Below are 24040 nucleotides of genomic sequence, written 5' to 3' on the forward strand. Positions count from 1 at the left end.
TGTTCTTGTTTGCACTTTTTCTCCGTGGTTCTTTTGTCTGGAATTATTTTTTATGTGTTTTAAGTAGGTTGTTTTCAGTTGAAATCATCTGTCAGAAAGATGCAAGATTTCTACATAAAAGCAGTATTGTGTGAGATATGCTAAATAGAAATATTTGTCAACTTAGATAGTTTTAAGTGATTTTAAGAAGGCATAGCCTGTTGTGCTGGAAGTAATGGTTTTATGGGAACTGCTCCGGAGAACTCGACTTGCAAAGCTCGCAGCTCATTTCGCTGAGCAGCCCCCCGACCCCACCCTTGTGGATGTGATGCTCTCTCCTTCCCTAGATCTTGGTTGTCCAGGCCCTGACAGTTCTTCCCCAGAGAAGGTGGCTCCGTGTCCCCTGCAGTGTGAGCAGGACCATCCTCCTCTGTGCCTCTTTATCCCTTTGCGTTAAAGCCAGTGGATGCCATGCGTCAGCTCAGTGGCATGATTCCATGGTTTGAGAAAGCATTTCTGTGTTAAAGAGGGCCTTTAGAGCTGACCGGGGGTGGGGAGAGCCCGTGGGATGTGACATGGGGGAGGGGTTGGGTGCCTGGCTCTAGTCTGGGGTTTGTGGCTAACTTTTTGACCTAGGATGAGCATTCTGTCTATGAGGATAAAGTAAATTCATGGTCAATAGTTTACATTGGAAAGAACGTCAGATGTGGAACAAAAACTTTCAATATGTTCATAATCTTTGCTGTTTAATTTAGTAATTCCATTTTAGAAATTTACCCTGAAAGTTGGCCGCGACCAGAATTACCTGCCTGAAGGGACTGGTTAGATCCCCGCCTGCAGGCTGACCCGCCGTGTGGTTACTTAGAATCACAGTTCTGAGGACAGCCTCACGCTGCAGGAACTGTTCACCGTCTGTGAACTACACAACGTGGACGGTCAGTGGCCTGGGCAGTGGGAGCCCAGTGTAGCTTGTAAGCGTGTCTGCACTACTGTTCAGTCTGGGCAATGGATGGTGGTGTTGAGACACACAGACTCTGCAGGGGTCCGTGCGGCGTCTCCTGGGAGCACGAGCTCTGAAGGGAGACTCAGGAAGCTGCGCCCTGAGTGCCCGGACTCCGAGCCCTGGGCGGCCTCGGGCTTCCAGCCTAAAGGGCACAGAGTCCAGGAGGCGGGGCCAGCTGTGAGTTCCCCGAGGGCAGGCAGCACACAGGGACAGCAGCGTCCACCCCTCACCTCCAGGGCCCAGGGCCAGCACGAGGACACCCTGGGGACTCCCACAGACCCGTCTTCGGGGGGGTGGAATTGTGGGCGCTTTTGTTTTCTGCATGCTTTTCGTATTTTCCCAAAATTTGAATACACTGTTTACAATCAGAAAAATATGTAGCCATTTCAAGTTACAGACCCCTTAGAAGCTGGAACAAAGTAGCAGCTTGTGGACATCAGTGCTGGGGCATCGGGTGGGTGTCATCTGCCCTGTGGAGGAGCCACAGGTGTGACAGGGGTCAGGACACGGTTGGGCGGGCCAGCTGCGCCTTCGTCCACTGCAGCGGGAGGTGGGAACAGTCACCGCCCTGTGTTCCATCCGTGGAGCAGAGGGGTGCGGGCGGTGACTGGCAGGGGAGCCAGACATTGTCTCATTGCCCAGAAGCCCCAGACCAAAAGTTCTGCATCTTTAGGATCTGGGGGCCTCGGCCAAGCTGGACGCACAGCCCTGGGAGGGCATGACCTGAGCCTGGTCTGCCCCCCACAGCCCCCTGGTCCCAGGAGGACCAGGGACCAGGGACCAGGGGTCTGGGTCACTCATACTGGTGGTCATGCTTCCCTCCAGCCACCCGTGGGACACGGTCATCAAGGCTGCCATGAGGAAGTACCCGAATCCGATGAACCCCTGTGTGGTGGGCGTGGACGTGCTGGAGCGCAGTGTGGACGCCCAGGGCCGGCTTCACAGCCTCCGCCTCCTCAGCACCGAGTGGGGGCTGCCCGGCCTCGTGAGAGCGGTGAGCCCGCAGCTGAGCCCGGCTACAGCCGTGTGGCCGGTCTACACCCGCCACCAGGCTGGCACCTATATGCAAGAAGTGACAACCTTCCCGTTTGGGGGTTTCTGGGAAGCCCGAGATATGGTTTGTTTCTCTGTCGGTTGAGTTAATCATCCACCTGCGCGGTTCAGCACGCCCCCTAAACCACCTGCGGGGTCCGCCGCCCCCAACGGCCCCCCCCAACTCCTGCGCCACCAGGTGCGGCCCGGAGCTGACTCCGATCCGCACTGCGGGGGGGGCGGGGGCGGGTCGACCCACGGCTGACCTGCCCCCCGCCGGCTTCCTCCTCAGTCGAAGCTCCATCACGCCCCTGTCCATCCGTCCCACCTGCGGCAGAAGCGCCTGAAGGCGCCGCACCTGCGCCCCCAGTTGAAGAGAGAGCCCCTGATGGGGAGGGGCGGTGGGGTAAAAAGCCGCTTTGAGCGTGTCGCTGTGCTAGTGCCGCTTTGTTTCAGGTTTTGGGGACCGGCAGGACCATGACGTACGTCCAGGAGCGCTCTGTCGTGGACCCAGCAGAGAAGAGGATGGAGCTGTGTTCCACCAATGTAAGCGCCGGCCCCGGAGACGCGCGTGGGCTCTGAGCGCGCCTCCGGCCCCGCTGTCTCAGGGGCCTTTCATGTTTCACGGGGAGGCGGGCCTTCCTTGCGTTTTCAGTCCCACGTAGTAAATGTGTAGAAGACGCACACGAGGACGTGAACGCGGCTCCCAGCAGCCGCTGGAAAAAGGCCCCGCCCTTCCCTCCTCTCTCGTCTCCCAGTTAAAAGGTGTATGTTGGCCGAATGCAAATTCAGAGACCGCGTGCTGGGAGCACGTGCGCTCCTGGTCTCCACCTGCACCGAGTCCGGAAGCCCCGCAGGCGCTTCCGCTTCTCCATTCCCGGCACGTGAGGCGCGCAGCTCGCTCGCCTCCTCTCCCGGCTCCTCCCTCCAGAAGCTTGGCGTCTCCTTCCCCTGAGGTCTGGCGTCGCGGTGGCGCTCGTGAGACCTTTCCTGAGCCTCTTCGGCTAAAAAAGGAGGAAAACCTCACGGCACTGCTAGGGGCATAAAGTGACAGCCGGGCTCAGGCGTGCGGGGCGCCGGACCCGTCTCCCTGGGCTTTGGTGTGTCCTCTGCTCCAGGCAGTGCGGGAGATGGGAGACTTGGGCAGTGGTCTGGGGAGAAAGGCAAGAGACAACCTGCAGCGCTGTTTCCTTCCCGAAGCTCACACTCACAAACGTGGTGTCGGTGAGCGAGCGGCTGGTGTACACGCCCCACCCGGAGAACGCAGGAAGGTAAGCGGGCGGCGGCTGGGGGAGCTCCGCGCCGGGGGGCAGGAGCTCTGGGGTAGGGCGGGGGGGGGGACTCAGGGCGGGGAGGGGCCCTCCGGGGGGTGCTCTGTGGTCGGCGTGGGAGGTTCCGGAGTCGGCGGTGGCGGGGGGCCCGGGGCTGGGGGGGCTCCGGGCCGGGGGGGACCCAGGGCGGGGGTGCCCGGGGCTGGAGGGGGTCCGGGGTCGGGCTGAGGGGACCCAGGGCTGGGGAGGGCGGCGCTGACCGGGGCGGGTGGGCTGAGCCCCGCTGTCCGCTCCCCCAGGACGGTGCTCACACAGGAAGCCGTCATCACCGTGAGGGGCATCGGCCTCGGCAGCCACCTGGAGGGCCTGATGGTCAGCACGATAGCGTCCAACGCAAAGAAGGTAGGACCCGCAGCCGCGGCGCGTCCGGCTGGGGAGGGCCGTGCGGGCCGGACCCGCCTCTGCGCCGCCCTTGTCGGTCCGAGGGCGGGTGTTCGCGAGGCGGGCAGGACGCGCGGGGTTTCAGCGGTCTGGCCTCTCCCCCGCGGAGTCGGCCTGGAGGCCGCGGCCTCCCTCGGGCGGGACGTGGGGGCAGCTCCGCGGAGGGGCCGGGCGGAGAGCGCGGTGTCAGGACTGGGGGTCCAGGCGGCCCGCTGTCCGCGCCCCCACCTCGATTTCTGGTCAGAAGAGACTCTTCTGCGGGGCGGTGGGAAGGCGCCTCCGCCGTCCGGCCTCCCTCCCGCAACTCGGGTCCCGGCGAAGCCCGGAGCCCTTCGCGCGGCGTGTGGGCTCGTGGTCTGTCGCCGGCCGGCCGCCCGCCTGTCTCTAGAACGCTCCGGGTAGGGGAGGGGCGGTAGCTCGGCCCGGGGAGTCGGGGCGCGCGCCTCGGCCACACCGCGAGCCCGGGCAGGTGCGCCGCGGTCCGAGCGCTGGAAGGAGGGAACGTCCTGGGAGGCAGGCAGCCCGGTGAGGCCAGAGTCGCCTCACGCCTCCCTGACAGAGGTCGGGGAACTCAGGCCAAGGAAGGCCTTTCGTTTCCCTTTATTTCGGGGGCGGCGTGTGGCGTGGTTAGGGGCCCGCGGGGGGGCCTGGGCGGAGGGGGCGGAGGGGAGGCGGCGATGGCCCGGGGAGGGGCGCGTCCGCGTGGCTCCAGCCGGTGCGGGAGCGCTGGGCGGACCCCGCGCCGCCTCACCTCTGCGGCCCGGAAGCCGCGGCGGGACCCGGCCTCTGACCGCGGGCCCTGCTGTGTCGCTCCAGGGCTGGGCCGCCATCGAGTGGATCATTGAGAACCCCGAGCGCGCGGTGAGCTAGCGAGGCCTGCAGCGCCCGGCGCGGACTCGGGCCGGGCCCGGGGCGGCGCTGACCGCGGGCAGGGCGCCGGAGGGCGGCCTGGAGGCCCGTCTCCTCCCGATTCACCGGCCGGTTGGCGGCAGGACTTGCGCTCGGGGCTCCGGGCCCCTGCGCCGTCTCGTCCGGCAGGTGAGGCAGCTGAGCGTCCGCAGCGCGGGGCGCGCGGGGCCCGGGCCTCGGAGAGACTGACGAGTAGGAGCGGACGCTGTGAAGGGCTGGCCCGACGCGGGGAGCTGGTCACTCGGCGTCGGTCCGGAGTGTCCGCCTGGTCTGCAGCGGGAAGGCTTCTCCCCGAGCTTCACGGACGCCCCTGGTTCCCAGGCCGAGTGGCCGGAGTGTGAGCGCGGACTCCCCGCCGCCTGAGAAGGTCAGAGGGTCCTGCTCCTTCCGTTCGTTCAGGGAACGCGGATACCCCTGCCTTCACCTCCTCCCGCTGTCTGTCTGTCCGCAGCACGTGTGCACACTTGGCCTCCGGGGTCAGCCCTCTTCAAGAACTGCTTGCTGATTTTCCTTGAGCCGCTGGAGCCCAGTTTTGCCAGAGGCCTTCACCTTGAACCCAAGGTCGCCACCTTCTTCTTCGGAGGCACCACTAGGGTGACAGGCAGAGCGCCTGCCTGCTGAGCGCCCTGCTTGTGCACGTGTTGGGTGGTGTGCGCGCTGTGTGTGGTTTGTGTGGAGGGGGTGTGTTGTGAGTGGTGTGTGCTGCACGTCTGGGGTGCGGTGAGTCTGATAAAACACTCTTTGGGGGGTAGAAAGAGAAATTCTAGAAATATCCTAGGAGCAGTGGAAGGGAACTTCCCCCTGTGATGAAGGGCAGTTAGGAGAGCCCCCAGCTTACACCCTATTCAGCGGTGGAGGCTGACATTCCTCTAAGATCAAGAACAAGATGAGGATGCCCACTGTCACCTGTCACCACTGCTGTCCAACATTGGACTGGGCGTTCTGGCCAGATCGGCTGGACAAAGGAAAAGAAACAGGCATCCAAACTGGAAGGGAAGTAAAACTCCTGCCTTTTTCATGGAAGACGTCCTGTGTGTGGACGATCTCAGAAGCCCCACAAGAAGGCTGAGGGGAGTCGGCAAACACGGGGTGCAGGACCAACACGTGGATACTCGTGTGTCTCCTAAGTAGCCATGGACGATCTGAGAAGGAGATTAAACATCCAGTTTATAACTGCATTCAGAAGAATGAAACACATAGATACAAACTACTGTACACAAAACAGGTAACCAGCAAGGTCCTGCTGTACAGCACAGGGAACTACATTCAGTCAGAAACCGTGTGGAAGAGAATGTGTGTGTCTGACTGAACCCCTGTGCGTTGCACCAGAAACTGACCGCAGTGTAAACCAAGTAGCCTTCAATTAAAAAGAATAAAACACATAGAAATAAATCAAGACAATGGAGAACTTGTACACTGAAAATTACAAAACATACTGAAAGAATGAAAGGAGATTTAAATGAATGGAAAGACATCCCTTGCTCATAGAGTGGAAGCCTTCATATTGTTAAGGTATTACCCGAAACCTTGTACAGGGTCAATGCAGTCCCTGTCAAAATTCCTACAACTTTTTTTTTTTTTTTCGGAAATGGAAAACCCAGTCCTCAAATTCATATGGAATTATAGGGACCCTGAATAACCAAAACAATATTGAAATAGAAGAAAAAAGTGAGAGGGCTCACACTTCCATTTCAAAACATTTTTTTCCATTTTTTAAAACCATTTATTTTACAATATCATATTTTTAAAATTGAAGTATAGTTGGTATATATTACATGTTACAGGTGTATAATGTAGTGATTCATGAATTTTTACACGTTTACATTCCATTTATAGTTGTTATAAAATACTGGCTGCGTTCCCCATGCTGGCATACATCCTTGTAGCTTACTTTATACCCGAGAGCTTGCACCTCTTCCTCCTCCCCCTCCATCTTGCCCCTCCCCTTTCTGTCTCCCTGCTGGGAACCACTCCTTCCTTCTCTGCATCTGTAAGTCTGTTTCTTTTCGGTTATATTCACTGGTTAGTTGTACTTTTTTAGATTCCATGTATGCGTGATGTCTTACAGTGTTTGTCTTTCGCTGACCTATCTCACTCAGCGTAACGCCCTCCAGGTCCATCCTTGCCGTGCCCCAGAAACTAAGACAACGTTGTAAGTCAGCTGTGCTTCAGCTAAAAAGCAAACCACCAAGCAACCCACTTAAAATGTGGACAGAAGAACTGAACAGACGCTTTTCCAAAAGAGGAAGTGCAGGTGGCCAACAGGGATGTGGAAAGTTGCTCAGCATCACTAGTATCAGGGAAATGCACATCAGAATCACAGCGAGACACCATCTCACGGCTGTCAGGATGGCCATCGCGGAAAAGAATACAAATAACAGATGCTGGCAAGGATGTGGGGAAAAGGGAACCTTGGTTGTACACAGTTGGTGGGAATGCAGATCGGTGCAGCCACTGTGGAAAACAGAATGGAGGCTTCTCAAATACCTAAAGACAGAGCCACCATGTGGTGGCTGGCTTTTTTTCTGTTCTCCAGTGATTTCCACTATGTCTTCTAGCTCACTGATCCACTCTTCTGCCTCAGTTAGTCTATTCTTGGTTCCTTCTAGTGTTACTCATTTCAGTGATTTTATTCTGCAACTCTGGGTTTTCTTTATATTTTCCAACTCTTTGCTAAAAGCTTTGCTCTGTGCACCTGTACTCTTGAGTTCTCTGAACATCTTCGCCAAAATTACTCTAAACCCTCAGATAAATTGCCTGGCTCATCACTTGTTTCTTCTGGGATTTTATCTTGTGCCTTGGCCTGGGAGAGTGCTCTGCTGCTTCATGTTGTCTGTCGTTGTGTTTGTATTTTTAGGTTGGTTATGTTTCTTGACCTTGGAGAGGTGGCCCTCTGTTGGAGACGTCCTGTGCGTCCCAGCAGTGCACTCCTCTCTTGTCACCCAAGGGCCAGGGTCCAGCTAGTCCCAGTGTAGAGTCTGGCCTGTGTGTGGATTCCTTCCACAGGCTTTGGGATTGTTTTCTTGTTTCTGGTACCTGCCCCTGGTGGATGAGGCTAGAGTAGAGGCTTAGGCAGGTTTCCTGGCAGGAGGAGCCAGTGCCTGCCCGCTGCTGGGTGGAGCTTGGTCCTGGACCTCTGGTGCGTAGGGCCTGTCATTTGTGGCTCAGGAAGTCTGCCGATGGGTGGGGCTGTGTCCCCACGCTGTATGTTGTTCGGCCTGAGGCTTCCCTACAGGCTGTTGGGTGGGGCTGGGTCTTGGTGCTAATGATCCAGGCAGCCTCCAGGAAAGCGCAGGTAGATGAACACTCCCAGAATGTCTCCCACCAGCTTTTTTTGTCTGCTGAATGAGCCGCAGCCACCCCATATGTCCCCACGAGAACTTCCAGAACCAGCAGGCAGGTCTGCCTCTGCCCTTGGACCTGGTGCACGCAAGACTCCGTGCTTGCGTCCCAAGAGAATGAAGTCTCTGTTTACCCCAGTCCTGTGGGGCTCCTGGAGGTAAACCCCGCTGGCCTTCAAAACCAGATGTCCTGGGGTCTCCTCCTCCTCCTTCCAATGCCGGGTCCCCAGGCTGGGGAGCCTGACGTGGGGCTCAGAAGTCTGTCCCGTGGGAGGGCCTCTGTGACAAATTCTTCAGCTTGTGGGTCGCCCCCCCGGGGGTGTGGGGCCCTATTATGCTGTGAATACATCCCTCCTACCATCCCGCTGTGGTTCCCTCTTTGTGTTTCCAGTTGAGAAAGATCTTTCTTGCTACGTTCCAGTTGTCTTTTTTTTGATGGTTGTTTAGCAGTCAGTGATGGTTTTGTTGTAGTGGCGAGGAGAGGTGAGCTCCTGGTCCCACTACGCTGCCATCTTGACTGAAATCCACTCCCCCATTTCAAAACTTCTTACAAAGCCGCAGTGATCAGAGCATTGTGGGACTGGCATACAGACAGACATACCGACCAGCAGAACAGAACTGACGGTCCAGAAGTAAGCCCGTGTATCTGTGGCCAGCTGGTCCTGAACAGGGTGCAGCATGATTCACTGGGGGGGAGAACAGCCTTCAAAACGGGTGCTGGCCCAAGTGGAGACCAACACGCAGGAAGGTGAAGTTACACTACTGCTCGCAGCACGTACAGAACCAACGTGAGGGACCAAGGCTTAACTGTGGGAGTGAAAACTGTAAAACTTAGAAAACAGAGGGATAAATATTCATGACTTTGGATTTGGCAGTGGATCCTCATGACAACGAAAGCGTGAGCAACGAAAGAAAAACCAGATGCACTTGACTGCATTCAAATTAAAACCTTTCATGCATCAAAGGATGTCATCAATTTCCAGAAAGTGAAAAGACAGCCTACAGAATGGGAGAAAAACTGCAGACCACGCATCTGATAAGGGTCAGCTGTCCAGAATGTGTGAGAACTCACAAGGCTCCGCAGCAGAGACACGCCCATCGATAAATGGCCGAAGGATCTGAACAGACATTTCTCCACAGAACATACAGACGGTAACAAGCACTGGCAAAAATGTGGAGAGCCTGGAGTCTGAATTCGTGCTGGTGGTAATGTAATGTGGTGTAACCACTCCATTTTTAGTTGTGTAACCAAAAGTTTCAAAACAAGTGTGTAAATACTTGTAGTGGAATGAGGATAGCAGCAGTTGTCACACTAGCTGCCAGGTGGACACGACCCATGTCTCTCAAGTGGTGATGGATAAACAGAATGTGGTCTCCACACATGGTGGACTATTACTCAGCCATGAAAAGGGATGAAGTACTGACACCTGGTGCAGCATGCATGGATCTCTGAAACATCATGCCGAGTGACAGAAGCCAGACACAAAAGGCCCCGTACAGTATGAGTCCACGTGAACGCAGTGCCTGTGCTGGGTGAGTCCACACAGACAGAGGGCAGCTGGGTTGTGGCAGGGTGGGGATGGGCACAGGATCTCCTTTTGGAGTGATGACACTTTTCGGATGATGAGAATGTTTTGGGTGATGAGAATGTTTAGGTGATGAGAGTGCGGTGATGAGAATGCTTTGGAACTGGATAAAGGTGATGGGTGCACAACAGCCACTGAATTGTACACTTAATAAAATGGTTAACTTTTGTGAACTTCACCTCAGTAAAGAGGAGGAAATATAAATATATACACACGTGAGCATTCATAAAGCTGAGACATCCAAGAAAACATCGCTGTGCTGGGAACTTGATGGTCCCTGTGGTGCTGATTTCCCCACCATCCCCTCTCCCCCGTTTTTCTGACGCCCTCTTAGTCTTATGTTAAGCTGTCTGGGTTGATTTTGCAATATGTTTATGTTTTCTTTCCTCTTTGTTTCACCCTCTGGGGGATTTCCTGACTTCACCTTCCAGCTCCTTTGGTAACTGTCAACTGGGCAGACTTTTCTCAATCCTGGAGTCATCCCTGTATGTCATACCATTCTGTCCTTGCGTCCAGACGTGGTCCTCTCTGTCCCGTCTCTAGAGATGAGCGTACCAGGAGCGTTCCCATGTCCCTTCGTGGGGCTGGCTTCTGGGACACTCTTCCCACTGACACCCCATGAAGCATCGTCCTCCCCACTGTGACACTCTGGTCCCACAGCTTCTAGTAGCTAATCTCGGAGGTAATGGCCTAAAACTGGTCATGGAGGGAGTTCTCTTCTAGAGGGAGGCATGGAAATCTGTCATTGTGGAAACCGTGTAAATATTTTTTAAAATATACACGTTTTTATTGCGGTGTAGTTGTTTTACCACAGTGTATGTTTCAGGTGCACAACACAGTGATTCACAATTTTTAAAGGTTATATTCCATTTATCGTTACTATAAAACACTGTGTCCCGTGCTACACGGTATGCCCTCGTGGTGTCTGTTTTATACGTGGCACTGTGTTGACCCCCACCCCTGCCCGACCCCCTGGTAGCCTCCCGTTGGCTCTTGGAGTCCGTGAGCCTGCAGGAACCACACTTTTGGAGCAGGGATGAGAGTGCGGACGGGTAGACTCCCGGGAACGCTCTGCAGAGGTTCCTGCAGGTTCTGGAGGAAGGGAGCATCTTCAGGGCAAGGGCAGTTGTCAGTGTTTGTCAATTTTGTTTACTCGTTCAAAAAACCAGCTCTTGGTTCGATTGATTTTTTTCTATATTTTTTTCCAAGAAGTTTTCATCTATTTTTAAGAGTTTTAAATCAAAATATATATTGAATTTTGTCAGATGAACCATTCTTAAATTCCTAGTATGATTCTTCACGTTTTGCACTGTATTTACAATGCTTCAGCTCTGTCTTGGTATTCATAAATGAGGTTATGCCAGTGCTCTTATTTGGGGCAATTCTCACTGGGTTTTGGTGCCAGTATCATGTTTGATTTATGTGAAAGTTTTTAGAGGATGTTTTTATTGTGTTCTAAAACAAGGTAAGTTATAATGAAATAATCTATACTTTAAAAATTTGATCAAATTTCCTAGTAGAACCACCTGAGTCTGATAACTTTTTTTTTTTTTAATTAAAAAATTTTCTTCATTGAAGTACCATCAGTTACAACGTGTCAGTGCCTGGTGCACAGCACAGTGTCCCAGCCATGCATGTACATACATGTGTTTGTTTGCGTTTTTTTCATTAAAGGTTATTGCAACATACTGAACATAGCTCACCGTGCTGTCCAGCAGAAATTTCTTTTATCTGTTTTTATTTCTAGTGGCTTTGATGTGTAAATCTCAAACTCCCAAATTTATCCCTTCCCACCCCCTTTCCCCAGTAACCACAGGATTGTTGACTGTGTCTGTGAGTCTGCTTCTGTTTTGTGGATGAGTTCATAATGTCCTTTTTTTTTTTCCTTTAGCATGTGGTGTTTTTTTTCCTCTTTCTGGCTTACTTCACTTAGAATGACCATCTCCAGGTCCATCCATGTTGCTGCAAATGACATTATTTTATTCTCTTTTATGGCTGAGTAGTATTCCATTGTATAAAGATACCACAGCTTCTTTATGCATTCATCTGTCAATGGACATGTAGGTTGCTTCCATGTGTTGGCTATTGTAAATAGTGCTGCTGTGAACACTGGGGTGCATGTAACTTTTCGAATTAGAGTTCCCTCCGGATATATGCCCAGGAGTGGGATTGCTGGATCATAGGATAGGTCTGTTTTTAGTTTTTTGAGGAATCTCTATACTGTTTTCCATAATGGCTGCAGCAAACTGCATTCCCACCAGAAGTGTAGGAGGGTTCCCTTTTCTCCACAGCCTCTCCAGCATTTGTCATTTGTGGACATTTTAACGATGGCCATTCTGGCTGCTGTGAGGTGATACTTCATTGTAGTTTTGATTTGCATTTCTCTGATAATAAGTGACATTGAACATCTTTTTCATGTGCCTATTAGCCATTCATATGTCTTCATTCGAGAATTGCTTGTTTCGGTCTTCTGCCCATTTTTGGATTGGGTTGCTTGTTTTTCTTTCAAATTTTGTGAGCTCTTTATATATTCTGGAAATTAAGCCTTTGTCAGTCATTTCATTTGCAAAAATTTTCTCCCATTCTGTAGGTTGTCTTTTTGTTTTGCTTATGGTTTCCTTCGCTGTGCAGAAGCTTAACAGTTTAATCAGGTCCCATTTGTTTATTTTTGCTTTTATTTCTATTGCCTGGGTAGACAGCCCTAGGAGAACAGGGCTAAGATTTACATCAAAGAATGTTTTGCCTCTGTTTTCTTCTAGGAGATTTCTTATGTCTTGTCTCATATTTAAGTCTTAAAGCTATTCTGAGTTTATTTTTGTGTATGGAGTGAGGGAGTGTTCTAGCTTCTCTGACTTACATGCTGCTGTCCAGTTTTCCCAGCACCACGTGCTGAAGAGACTGTCTTTTCTCCACTGTATCTTCTTGCCACCTTTGTTGAAGGTTAACTGACCAGAGGTCTGTGGGTTTATTTCTGGGTGCTGTATCCTGTCCCACTGACCCCATTATGTCTGTTTTATGCCAGTGCCACCCTGTCTTGATGACTGTAGCTCTGTAGCACTGTCTGAAGTCTGGGAGGGTTACTCCTCCAGCTTTGTTCTTTTTCTTCAGTATTGCTTTGGCCGTTCTGGGTCTTTCGTGTTTCCATATAAATTTTAGGATTGTTGGTTCTAGTCCTGTGAACAATGACCTGGGTGATTTGCTAGGGGATCGCACTGAATCTGTAGATTGCCTTGGGATACGGCCATTTTAATGATATTGATTCTTCCAATCCAAGAGCATGGGCTGTCTCCATTTCTGAGTCATCTATAATTTCCTTAACCAGTGTTTTGTAGTTCTCCATGTATAAGTCTTTCACCTCCTGGTTCACATTTATTCCTGAGTATTTTGCTGTTTTGGATGTGATTTTAAAAGATATTGTTTCTTTACTTTCTTTTCCTGCTAATTCAGTTGTCATTGTCAAGAAATGCGAGTGATTTCTGCACGTGACTCTTGTGTCCTGCTACCTTGCCAAATTTTTTACCAGCGCTAGTGGCTTTTGTGTGGCACCTCTGGGGTTTTCTATATATAGGATCACGTCATCTTCATGTAGTGACAGTTTTACCTCTTCTCTTTCAATTTGGATGCTTTTTATGTCTTTTTCTGGTCTGACTGCTGTGGCTGGGACGTCCAGTCCTGTACTGGATACAAGTGGTGGCAGTGGGCATCCTGGTCCTGTTCCAATTTCAGCAGGAAGGCTTTCGGCTTTCATCGTGGAGCACTGTGCTGGCCGTAGGTTTGTCATAAGTAGCTTCTGTTATGTTGAGATATGATCCCGCTATGCCCACTTTGGTGAGCGTTTTTTTTTTACATCACGAGTGGGTGCCTAATTTTATCAGACGCTCTGCAGGTATTGAGATGATCGTGTGATTCTCGTGCTGGGTCTTGCGGATGCGACGTACCACACTGACTGATTTGCGTGTGGTGAGCCGTCCTTGTGCCCCTGGGAGGGGCCCGGCCTGACTGTGCTGTGTGCCCTTTCTGTGCTGCTGGTGCTGCTGAGGCTGTTGAGGGCGTCTGCATCCGTGCTCATCGCAGATGTGGTTTCCTTTCTGGGTGGAGCCTTTGGCATTTGGCGTCAGGGTGACAGTGGCTTCATAGAGTGAGTCTGGGAGTGTGCCCTCCCCTTCAGTCCTCTGGGAGAGCTTGAGAAGGACTGGCACTAGTTCTCTGCATGGTGGGTAGAATTCCCTAGGGAAGCCATCTGGTCCCGGACTGTTGTTTGCAGGGAGGCTTTTTCTTGCTGATTCTATTTCACTTCTAGTGACTGGACTGTTCAAGTGATCTTATTTCTTCTTGATTTGGTTTCGGTGGACTGTGTGTTTCTAGAAACGTGTCCATTTCTTGTAAGTCGTCCCATTTATTGCTATAGTTGTTCATGGCATTCTCAGGGTTTTTTGTGTTTCTGTGGTGTTGGTTGTAATTTTTCCATTTTCACTTCTTACTTTATTGATCTGTGTCTTCTCTCTTTTCTTCTTGGCGAGCCTGGCCAGAGGTTTGTCCATTTTGTTTACTTGCTCAAAAAAACAGCTCTTGGTTTGATTTATTTTTTTTTTAAATCTCTATTTTACTTATTTCCTAGTTGGGGCTTTAATGGTTACAATGGCTGGTGAGAGTTCACAGGGAAAAGGCAGGCGGGGGGGGGGGGGGGGAGTGAGCGCACCCCGCGCAGTGCCGAGGGGCTTTGTGGGCTAGATTCCTCCCCGGGATCTGTGCTTGTGTTTCGCGCTGTGCAGAGAAGTTCCTTCGGGCAGGAGTTGGCAACTAAAACCTGTGAGCTGGGATTAGCTTCTCCATTTTTAAAAGAGTTGTCAGTAAACCCCTCCGCGCAGACAAGTCTGCACCAGAGACAGTTAGAGGCCGGAGAAATACTTAGTGGCTGGCCCTTCACAGGAGAAGTTTCCATAAAGCCAGCCCCCTTCTTAAAAATCCCAGTGTGTCTTTCCACTGACGTACTACCCCCGCCATTTCTCACTGGTGCCACTTCCATTTCCCACATACGGAATCTCAGTTATTTGAGACTTCTATCCCCTCCCTGTCACTGCAGCCATTTGGAAGCCGAGTCTTGCTCTAAAGGGTCTCAAGGTCAATCCTGTGTCTCCTCACTCCCACCACCTCAGTCTGTTTCAGGCGCTTACTGACGCGGCCCCCACACCGCACACGTCCTCCTCCACCGAGCGGGACAGCCCGTGCGGGGCGTGACTTCCCAGGCTGTCAGGGAGACCTGCTTGGGGGCCAGCTGGCTGCCCTGTCTTGGAAGTTGAGCCTCCGGTCCCAGTGAGGCCTCCAACTGACGCCACCACAGCAAAGACCCAGGCCAGAACCAGACCCGCCCAGCGACGGCGCTCCCGACCTCCTGACGCCCGGGAGCTCGCAAGGCAGGGCACGGTTACTGATACTGCTGTTATGAGCTGATACTCCCCCATGTGCTAACTCCAGGCACCTCTGAACCGGTCTCCTTTCTTTCTGCTCCACTTACTGTCCAATTACTCAAAAAAAAAAAAATCCTGTCGTAAATCCCCTAGATTAAAGAGCTAGCGAGGCTCCTCATTAGTTTTTGGAGGAAGTCAGAACCGAGGCCTCGGCCTGGTCCAGCCGAGCCTGACGCAAGTGGCGTCAGGCTGCACTCTGGGGAATGCTGGGCTCCCACGCTGAAATCCGGTTCCTTGAAGGTGTTCTTCACTGACACCAGCTCGTGACTTACTGTAAATTCCTTGAGATTTATATTGCTTTGGACTATTTCTTTTAACTGTTGAGATCAGCATTTGGCCAGTGAGAGTTCTTCATGAGCTAATACGAGACGTGTACTTTGCGTGCACAGCTCTGCCTGACCCCGAGCGCCAGGTGGCTTGAGGGCTGTATTCAGAATCGCAGCCCTCGGGGGGAGAAGCAGGTGGGCGCTCAGCAGGGTCCCGGGCACAGCACAGGCAGTGGCGTCCTCAGCTGTGCTGCTGGGCTTGCGGTCTGACCTTGGGCAGGGATCACCTTGCTGTTCTACTTCTTCACTGTAACGGGGGGTCTGGATGGCACTACTTCATAGCTGAGTATCACAGGAGACCGTGTGGCTGACGGTGCTTTGCACGGTGGGTGCCTGACACCCGCAGGCCCAGGCTGGGCCTTCATGGTGGCAGACGCCCCACTCCCTTGTCCCCCGCCGCTCGTTTATAGAAAAGCGTTAGTCTCCCCCAAGTTCCAGAGGGCAGATTTAATCAGAGAAAGGAGAAATGCAGAAACAGGGAAACAGTCAAGCAAATAACAGTTTAGCCGTGAAAATAAATTGAAGGACCTTTCGTTCCTCCGCAGGGGCTACAGATCACATCCTAAGCCACATCCTTGAGCTTTTCTGCAGATGTGAAACCCCCACCAGGTGAAGTTGGCCGCGTGCCGCCAGTCAGCACGTAGACCCCAGACGGGTTGGATCCGGTGGCTGATGTGGCCTCCCCCCAGTTAGTCACCCCTCACAATCCAGGGGTGTCCACGAGCTGATCAGGCCCTCTGCAAGCTTCACACCTAATGCTGCCTTTAAAAACCCTTGTCTGAAAGCCTCTGGGGAGTTGGGTTATTTTGAGAAATAGCTGCCCATTCTCCTTGGTTGGCCTGTGGTGGGCGCCTGCAGTAGATGCTGCACCTTCCTTCCCCACAACCCGAGGTCAGTGGGTTGGCTTTATTCTCATCGGGTGAGTGGACCCAAGCTAGTCGGGGGCAACTCTGATGACCCAGATGGGCCTCCCACCCCGAGGGGACATCTTGCCTGTGGGCCCCGTCTCAGGGGCAGCCCCAGTGCTTACCACTGACTGGAAGCCTCTGGCCCTGGTCTGGCCCGGCCTGGCCTGTGAGGCAACTCTGGTACGTGGTGGGCCCTCCCGTGTGCCTGCCCCGGAGTATTCTTCCCTGATGGCTGGTCTGATTGGAGTTTTCCTTTTTGGCGGGAAAGACATCAAACTTGTCATCTGGTTTTAAGTGGGATGTCACTTTAACAAGATTTTCCCTTCCGGGTCCAGGAGGACCTCGCTCATCCAGACAGGCCAAGCAGTCCCTGGAGAGCTCCGTCAGACGCCCACCTGGAATGGCAGGTAAGAAACTGCAGGTGAGACAGCGCCTGCCTGGCTCTGGTCTGGTACTGGTAGCGCCGGCCATATGCAAGGGAAGCAGGGAGCCGGAGCCTGGTCCAGCTGCTGGGCCCCTGGGGTGTATTGTGCAGAATTGGCAGACCTTTAGTTCTGCTCCTATGAAGAGAAAGAAGACTGTGTTTCTGAGACAGTGTGGCCACAATGTTCTTTAGACTCTGCAGAAAAATTCCAAAACTGGTTCTTTTTATTGCTCAGTTAGATAAAAGATTTTTTTTCAAAATTCTGACCCAGAGAGAACAAAGGTATTTCTAGGAGAAAGCTTGAACTTATAACTCTTATGTCCTCAGAATGCAGACACAGCCCACAAGGCCTGAGACTCCAGCCTTGGGTCAGTTACTTTATAGAACCTGAAACTGAAAGACAAAAAGGGAAAGGAGACTTTAAATTCAAGGGCGTAAACTAAACTTATTCCATGTTATTTATAATAAACAAAACTTACTTATGAATCAGACATTGTAAGACTCATTAATTTATAATGTCTGATTCATGACTAAGCTGTTCGTTTTGGGGGGAGGTAATGAAGTCTATTTACTAATTAGTTTTGTTTTTTTTAATGGCGAGAATGAACCCAGGACCCCGTGCCTGCTAAGCGCACACTCTACCACTAAACTGTACCCTCTCCCCTGACTGAGATTTAAAGTGAAGCTATGAGGGCTGTGATTCGGTGGATATGTAAAACTGCATTTATAAGTGAGCTCTATTATATTTGCTTAAGGGAGATTAAATGCTTTATAAATTCTCAGAAATACAGCAGAAACTGTCACACGATCTGGGGAGTATTCAGAATTAATGTTATTAAAGTTAACGTTTGTTGGTTTAATACAGATATGTCTTTAGAGTCATCAGTAGTAAGTATGATACTTTTACTGTATCTAGGTTTACCAGAAGCCAAATAAGTTCATATTATGTTTTTCGTCAGTAATGAGCTGGAGATAAACAGGATAGAAGCTTTTAGGTGAACTTTTTAGGGATAATTATGTTTTAGTTTCTCCAGAGGTTGGCAGCTTGAAACTTCAGCGTGTTACCAAGTCAGGGCAGACAGCGAGGGTTCACTGTCCAGACCGGCACTGTGATGCTGACTCCTGGGCAAGTCTAAGTCACCGGCCTTTGTCTTACAGGAGAAAAACTGAAGAGGTTTGGGTTTATTAGACAAACATCTTGTACCACATTAAAGAAAGAATTTATGCTGTGATAAAATGTATGTTTTCAAAGGTTACTAAATGTGTTTATTAAGTTTGCCACTCAGGAAATGCTGGCGTAACGAGCAGTTCACAATTGCGCACTTCTTGGTTTTTGCTAGAGGATAAGGTTTTTTAATGGTTACAAGTTACATACATAAGCAAAGTACTAAAAATAATAAGGGAAGCAGTCACTCTGTAAAGAAAGATGCATGTTGTTGGTGGGAGGAGGCATGAAGGAATGGAGATATTTTTGTTAAGGGAAAAAAGTAATTTCATCCCAGAGCTGTTTCTTTCCAGATGGGAAAGAAAATAAGGGACAAACGGATACGGATACAGAAAATGACGGAATGTTTGTGGAAACGGAACGTTGAGAAAGGAGTTTTGTTTGTGGTCAAGACTGGCTAAGATCAGATTGAATTTAATTAAATTTTGTTATCAAAAGTAGGCTAATGCAAGACTGCAGTTTGGCTTTCTCTGTTAGGAAAACAAAGTTTTCCTGGGATATTGAGCTGCTTTTGGTAACAGATCGTATGCTTCATCAGTTTCTTTCTGTAGCTGACGCTGGGGTGTTTCAAAGGGCCCCTACAGTGTCTCCGAGAGAAACTAACGGGGACTCTCTAGTATGTTACATTACATGAGAAGCACCGGCACGTGAGCGGTGATGAGCACTGTTAGGTTGCACTGTATGGATAAATGTCCTAGAAATTATATGCAGTTCCTAAAATTTTAATATGTCCTGGTATTACTTTATCAGTCAATGCTAGTCATTAAAATGCTGTCACAGCAACTTGGTTAAGTTTCTTTGTAATCAGATCTGTAACCAGGCCGTCTTACGTCTTCTGTCACTCACAGTTACTGTTTCTCTCTGCTGTTTTTGCAAAAACGCTTCATCTTCAAGAAGATTCACAGAAGGGATTTTTTGACAAGCACAGGTTTCGGGTAACTTTCAGGTCGTACTGCTGAACTGGTGAAAAATTGAAGAATCCTAATCGAAACCCTGATGAGCTCACAAACTGTTTACCAGATGTCTCTCTCCTTATCAAAATGGAAAGAGAAGTCTCTAACAAGGCCGTCACAGAGCACAACCACTCGAGACATGCATCACTGCTGGCGTCTGCTGCTAGAAGGACGTGTACAGCGTTCGTGCGACAATTCAGTACAGGTGATAAAAATGCGCAGCCTGTTTCCCCATTAATCTGCCTCTGAGCTTTACTTCCCCCATCGTGGGGGACTGGGCAAGTGTGTGTGTGTGTGTGTGTGTGTGTGTGTACATACAGAAGCAGGCCCAGCACTGAGGCACGTGGTGGTCCCGGGGCAGGCAGCAAGCACCGTGCCATTAAGGGACAAATATTTTGATCACCTGTGCTTTCTAGAAAGATGTGCAAGCAAAAATTGAGGTATGGGGTCATTCTGGCTTAAACATGATTTAATTGGAAATTTAGACTAACCAAAACAGGCTGCTTATGGCCTATTAGACATGCATTGTACATCTGCTTTAACCATTAAATAGAATGCATTTTTTTAAAATACAAAGAGTAACTGTGGTTCAGGCACCTAAGAGGGGGCTGGCTGTCCGCTGTGGATGTGGTTTCAGACACGCTCCTGTGTCACTGAATTCCCTGAGCTACATCAGACGCAAGGACACCGCTGGCCGTACGCGGTGCCTGCCAGCAGCCCCAGCCTGAGGGGCTCAAGGTCTCCTCCTGCAACTGTGAAACCGCTCCCTCACGTTAGGGACGGTAATGGCAAGTGAGACAACCTCAAGACGTGGCAGCCCCGCAGAAGGCACTAGATTCTTTAGCCAGAATCACACCAGACAGTACTGCTGCTTCAGGTCTCAGCAAAAAAAAAGGAGAGAGATGTGTAATGGCCAGTAACCCCTGCTATGTATAAAATACCCCTGGAAAAGCTGAAACCCAAATAAATAGAATAATTTAAAAGGCCACTAGGTTACAGAATATACATAAAGAGGACCCACTTCAAAACTTACCTTTCCTGATTGCTGTCTAGAATAGGAGGACACTTTCAGGGAATACTGTGAGTGCATTTTGATCATTATCCCCACTGTTTCTTTAACTTTATGTATTTAGTTTACAATACAGTATTTTTATGTGATGTATAGTTGATGTACAATATATGGTACAGGTGTACAACATAGTGACTCACAATTTCTAAAGGCTACACTCCATTCATAGTTGTTATGAAATACTGGCTGCGTTCCCCATGCTGGCATACATCCTTGTAGCTTACTTTATACCCGAGAGCTTGCACCTCTTCCTCCTCCCCCTCCATCTTGCCCCTCTTCCTCCTCCCCCTCCATCTTGCCCCTCCCCCTTCCGTCTCCCCACTGGGAACCACTCCTCCCTTCTCTACATCTGTGAGTCTGTTTCTTTTCTGTAATATTCACTACTTCGTTGTATTTTTTTAGATTCCACGTGCATGCCGGTGCCTGCCTGTTGTTCAGCTTGTGGGTCGCCCACCCGGGGGTGTGGGGCCTGATTATACCGCAAGCATGTCCCTCCTACTGTCCCGCTGTGGTTCCCTCTTTATGTTTCCAGTTGAAGATCTTTTCTGCTAGGTTCGTCTTTTTTGATGGTTGTCTAGCAGTCAGTTGTGGTTTTGTTGTAGTCGTGAGGAGAGGCGAGCTCGTGGTCCTACCGCTCCACCAGCTTGACTAGAAATCCTCGGTCATTATCCTCACTGTTAACATGATGACTAATGTTCAACTGTTTGTCCGGGTGCTATGACAAAGCAATCAAACAGGTAATAGGTTCATAATACAAAATACTGAGGCTAAGCTTGAGATTCAAGATTTCTTTGCAATTAAAGTGAAGGAGAGATTTGGCAGCCAAGATGGTGGAGTAGAAAGACCTTCAGCTCACCCCCTCTCGTGAGCAAAGCAAAGTCACAGCCTTTGCAGGAAAACCATCAATGAAAAAGACTGGAATTCACCAGAAAAGCTCTTCTACACCTAAAGACATAAGGAGCCACAAGGAGACAGGTAAGGGGGCGGACCGTGATAAGATAAAACCCCACGCCCCTGGGTGGGTGACCCGCACACTGGAGAGCAGTCACGTCCCAGAGCTTCTCCCGCAGGAGTGAGAGTTCTGAGCTCCACGTCAGGCTCCCTAGCCTGGGGGTCTGGCACCGGGAAGGTGAGCCCAGGGCATGTGGCACTGAAGGCCAGTAGAGCCCAGCTCGGGGGAGACAGACTTCATTCTGAAAGGGCCCACACTGGGACCCAGGGCAAAAGCAGTAATTTTGATGGGAGCCTGGGCCAGACATGTGTGAAGGTCTTGGAGTCTCCTGGAGAGGGGTTGGGGGCTCACCCTGGGGATAGACCTATTTGAGAACATTGCTGAGGCTGGTGGCTGACATCTTGGATCGTTAGCACCAAGACCGGGCCCCACGCCACGCCCTGGAAGTGCCAACGCTGGGACACTTAAGGCCGAAGAAGTAAGGGGGCAGGAACAGAGCCCCACCTGTCAGCAGACAGGCTGCCTAGACACTAAAGACCTCACGGCCGCCTCTGGACCCTCCCTCAGGCCCAGCCCAGCCCACCAGAGCGCCAGGACCCAGCTTCACCCCCCCGGGGGACAGGCACTGGGCCTGCCAACCCAGAAGCCTGCACCAACCGCTAGATGAGTCTGGTCCACCAGGGAGCAAACCTAGAAGCAAGAAAACTCTGACCCTGCAGTGCAGGCCAGACCCTACCCTGGGGCCGACTGGGCCTGGTCCTGCCCACTAGCAGGTCAGCACAACCTCCAGGACTCCCCGGAGCTCATACCCAACCGCCCGAAACAAGCCCTGGGATGCCTGGGCCCTGCAGCCAGACTCCAGGAACCAGCTCCGCTGGCCAGGAATCTGGCTCCACCTGCTGGTGGGTGGGCAACAGCCCACCAGTGAGCCAGCATGAGCCCCGGGACCCCTAGGGTGACCAGGCCCTGCTAAACATCAGCCAAGGGCGTCCACACAAGACGGGGCCTGGCAACCAACCAGACTAGGGACCGAACACACTAGCAGCCTGTCCCCAGAGTCAGCGCCCCACGACACAAGGCCCCATGCAGCCCTCAGGGAGAACCCCTAGAGCAGATGGCTTGGGCGACCAGAGAGCAGAGCACTTCTGAGGTACATAGGACACCTCCTACAGAGGCCACTTCTCCAAGGTTGAGAAACATGACTGACCTACCACGTACACACAGATGCAAACTGCAACTTAGACAAAATGAGGCGACAGAAAGATGTTTCAGAGAAAGGGGACAAAGATCACAGAAGAACTATGTGAGGTGGAGACAGGCGCTCTACCCAAGAAGGATTTCAGAGTAATGACTATAAAGATGATCAAAACACCTGGGAGGAGAAAGAATGCACAGGTGAGGAATTTACAGATTTGAAAGAAAGAATTGGAAAACACAAAGAACAACCAAACAGAAGGGAAGCGCACAAGCAGCAGACTACAAAGGAGGCGGCAGAGCAGAGCGGCGGGAGTCACTGCCGCCGAGGAGAAGGAAGAGTGCGGGGAATGGGGACAGTTGAAAGGATGTGTGGGGCAACACCACGTGCTCTAATGCTTGCATTACAGGGGCCCCAGCAGGAGGGGAGAGGGAGGGAGAGAGAAAGGGCCCGAGGAAGTATTTGGAGAGGTAATGGCAAATAGCTGAAACCTTCCGTAACCCAGGGATGGAAACAGTCACCCAAGTCCAGGAAGCGCAGAGTCCATCACAGGATCCACTCAAAGAGGAGCACACCAAGACACTGTGATGAAAACTGAAGGCAGAGGACACTGAGAGCAACGAGGAAGGCAACAAGTAACATGCCAGGGAACTCCTGGGATGCTGGCAGCTGCTTTTCCAGCAGAAACTGCAGGCCAGAAGGGAGCTGCACCACATAGTGCACGTGGTGAAAGGGAAAAACCTGCAACCAGGCCTACTTCGCCCAGCAGGGCTCCCGTTCAGGGCCGATGGCGAAGTCAGAAGCTTCACAGCCGAGCAAACGCTAGAAGAGGTCAGCACCGTCACGCCAGCTTTACAACAAATGTTCAGGGACTTCTTCAGGTGAAAAATAAAAGGTCACGACTAGAAACAGGAGAAGGATGGAATGGAAACCTCGCTGGTGAGGCAAACGTGAAGGTGAGGAATCAGCGCACAGCACCGGTACGGAAGTTAAAAAAGACACGAGTGCTAGCATCGTCCGTGTCCACGGGAAGCAGGTAAGGGACACAAAACAATTCGATGTAAAACCTGGCATCAAAAACAGATGTGATGCAGCAACGTGGATGGACCTGGAGACTGTCGTTCTCATAAGTAAGCCAGACAGAGAAAGAAAAACACCACATGATACCACTCATGTGGAATCTAAAAATGAGCTTATTTGCAAAACAGAAACAGACTCACAGACACAGCAAACAAACTTACGGCTACCAGGGAGGGAAGGGGTTGGTAAGGGATAAATTGGGAGTTTGGGATTTGCAGATACTAAGTGCTGTATAGAAAATAGACAGCAAGTTTCCACTGTAGAGCACAGAGAACTATATTCAACATCTTGTAGTAGCTTATAATGAAAAGGAATACACGTATGTATGTGTATGACCGAGACATGACACTGTGCACTAGAAACTGACTACAGCAGTGTAAGCCAGCTGTGCTTCAGCTAAAAAAGAAACTGAGAAGAGTACAAATGCAGGGCGTCCAGCATGCATTTGAAATTAAGAGATTAGCAACTTAAATCAATCATACACAGAGAGACTGCCATACAAAAAAACACATGGTAACCACAAAGCAAAGATCAGTAATAGATAAACACAAAGACAGAAAAAGGAATCCAGACATAGCACTGGTGACAGCCATCAGGTCACAGGAGCAGAGAACGAAAACCCACAAATGCAAATCTAGAACAGTCGACAAAACGGCACTAACACATACCAGCAATTACCTTAAGTGTGAACCGACTAAATGCTCCAACCAGAAAACACATTGGCTGAAGGGACACTGAAAAAAAAAAAGACCCATAGGAGACTCACTTCCAATCTAGAGACATGCAGACTGAACGAGGGGGGTTGCAAAAAGGTATTCCATGAGAATGGAAATCAGAAGGCCAGGGTAGCAACAGTCAGACGAAACAGGCTTTATAAT

The 24040-nt window shown here is 51.1% G+C and overlaps 2 protein-coding genes across 14 annotated transcripts in view; one reads left to right on the forward strand and one right to left on the reverse strand.

The window, feature by feature from the left end:
- PRELID3A (PRELI domain containing 3A) overlaps window positions 1-19672 on the forward strand; it is a 37189-nt gene extending 17517 nt beyond the window's left edge. For 3 of the 12 annotated variants that reach the window (XM_072949336.1, XM_072949337.1, XM_072949333.1), the window contains 6 exons: window positions 1808-1976; window positions 2471-2560; window positions 3133-3285; window positions 3585-3687; window positions 16600-16671; window positions 18762-19672. In XM_072949336.1, coding sequence (XP_072805437.1) covers window positions 1839-1976; window positions 2471-2560; window positions 3133-3285; window positions 3585-3687; window positions 16600-16671; window positions 18762-18832 — 627 coding nt within the window. In that variant the 5' untranslated portion in view covers window positions 1808-1838 and the 3' untranslated portion in view covers window positions 18833-19672. Of the gene's footprint in view, window positions 1-1807; window positions 1977-2470; window positions 2561-2772; window positions 3286-3584; window positions 3688-4542; window positions 11260-16599; window positions 16672-18761 lie in introns of those variants that run through there. The other 9 variants (XR_012063949.1, XM_072949335.1, XM_072949334.1 and 6 more) reach the window with 9 other exon arrangements.
- Window positions 16895-24040, reverse strand: part of SPIRE1 (spire type actin nucleation factor 1) — a 156361-nt gene continuing 149215 nt past the window's right edge. For both annotated transcript variants that reach the window (XR_012063947.1, XM_072949323.1), the window contains one exon: window positions 16895-17081. Coding sequence is in view for 1 of the 2 variants with exons in the window: in XM_072949323.1 (XP_072805424.1) it covers window positions 17067-17081 (15 nt within the window). In the remaining variant the exon portion in view is untranslated. The remainder of the gene's footprint in view (window positions 17082-24040) is intronic.

The sequence above is a fragment of the Vicugna pacos genome, chromosome 24 (genome assembly GCF_048564905.1).
Source record: "Vicugna pacos chromosome 24, VicPac4, whole genome shotgun sequence".
Lineage (NCBI taxonomy): Eukaryota > Metazoa > Chordata > Mammalia > Artiodactyla > Camelidae > Vicugna > Vicugna pacos.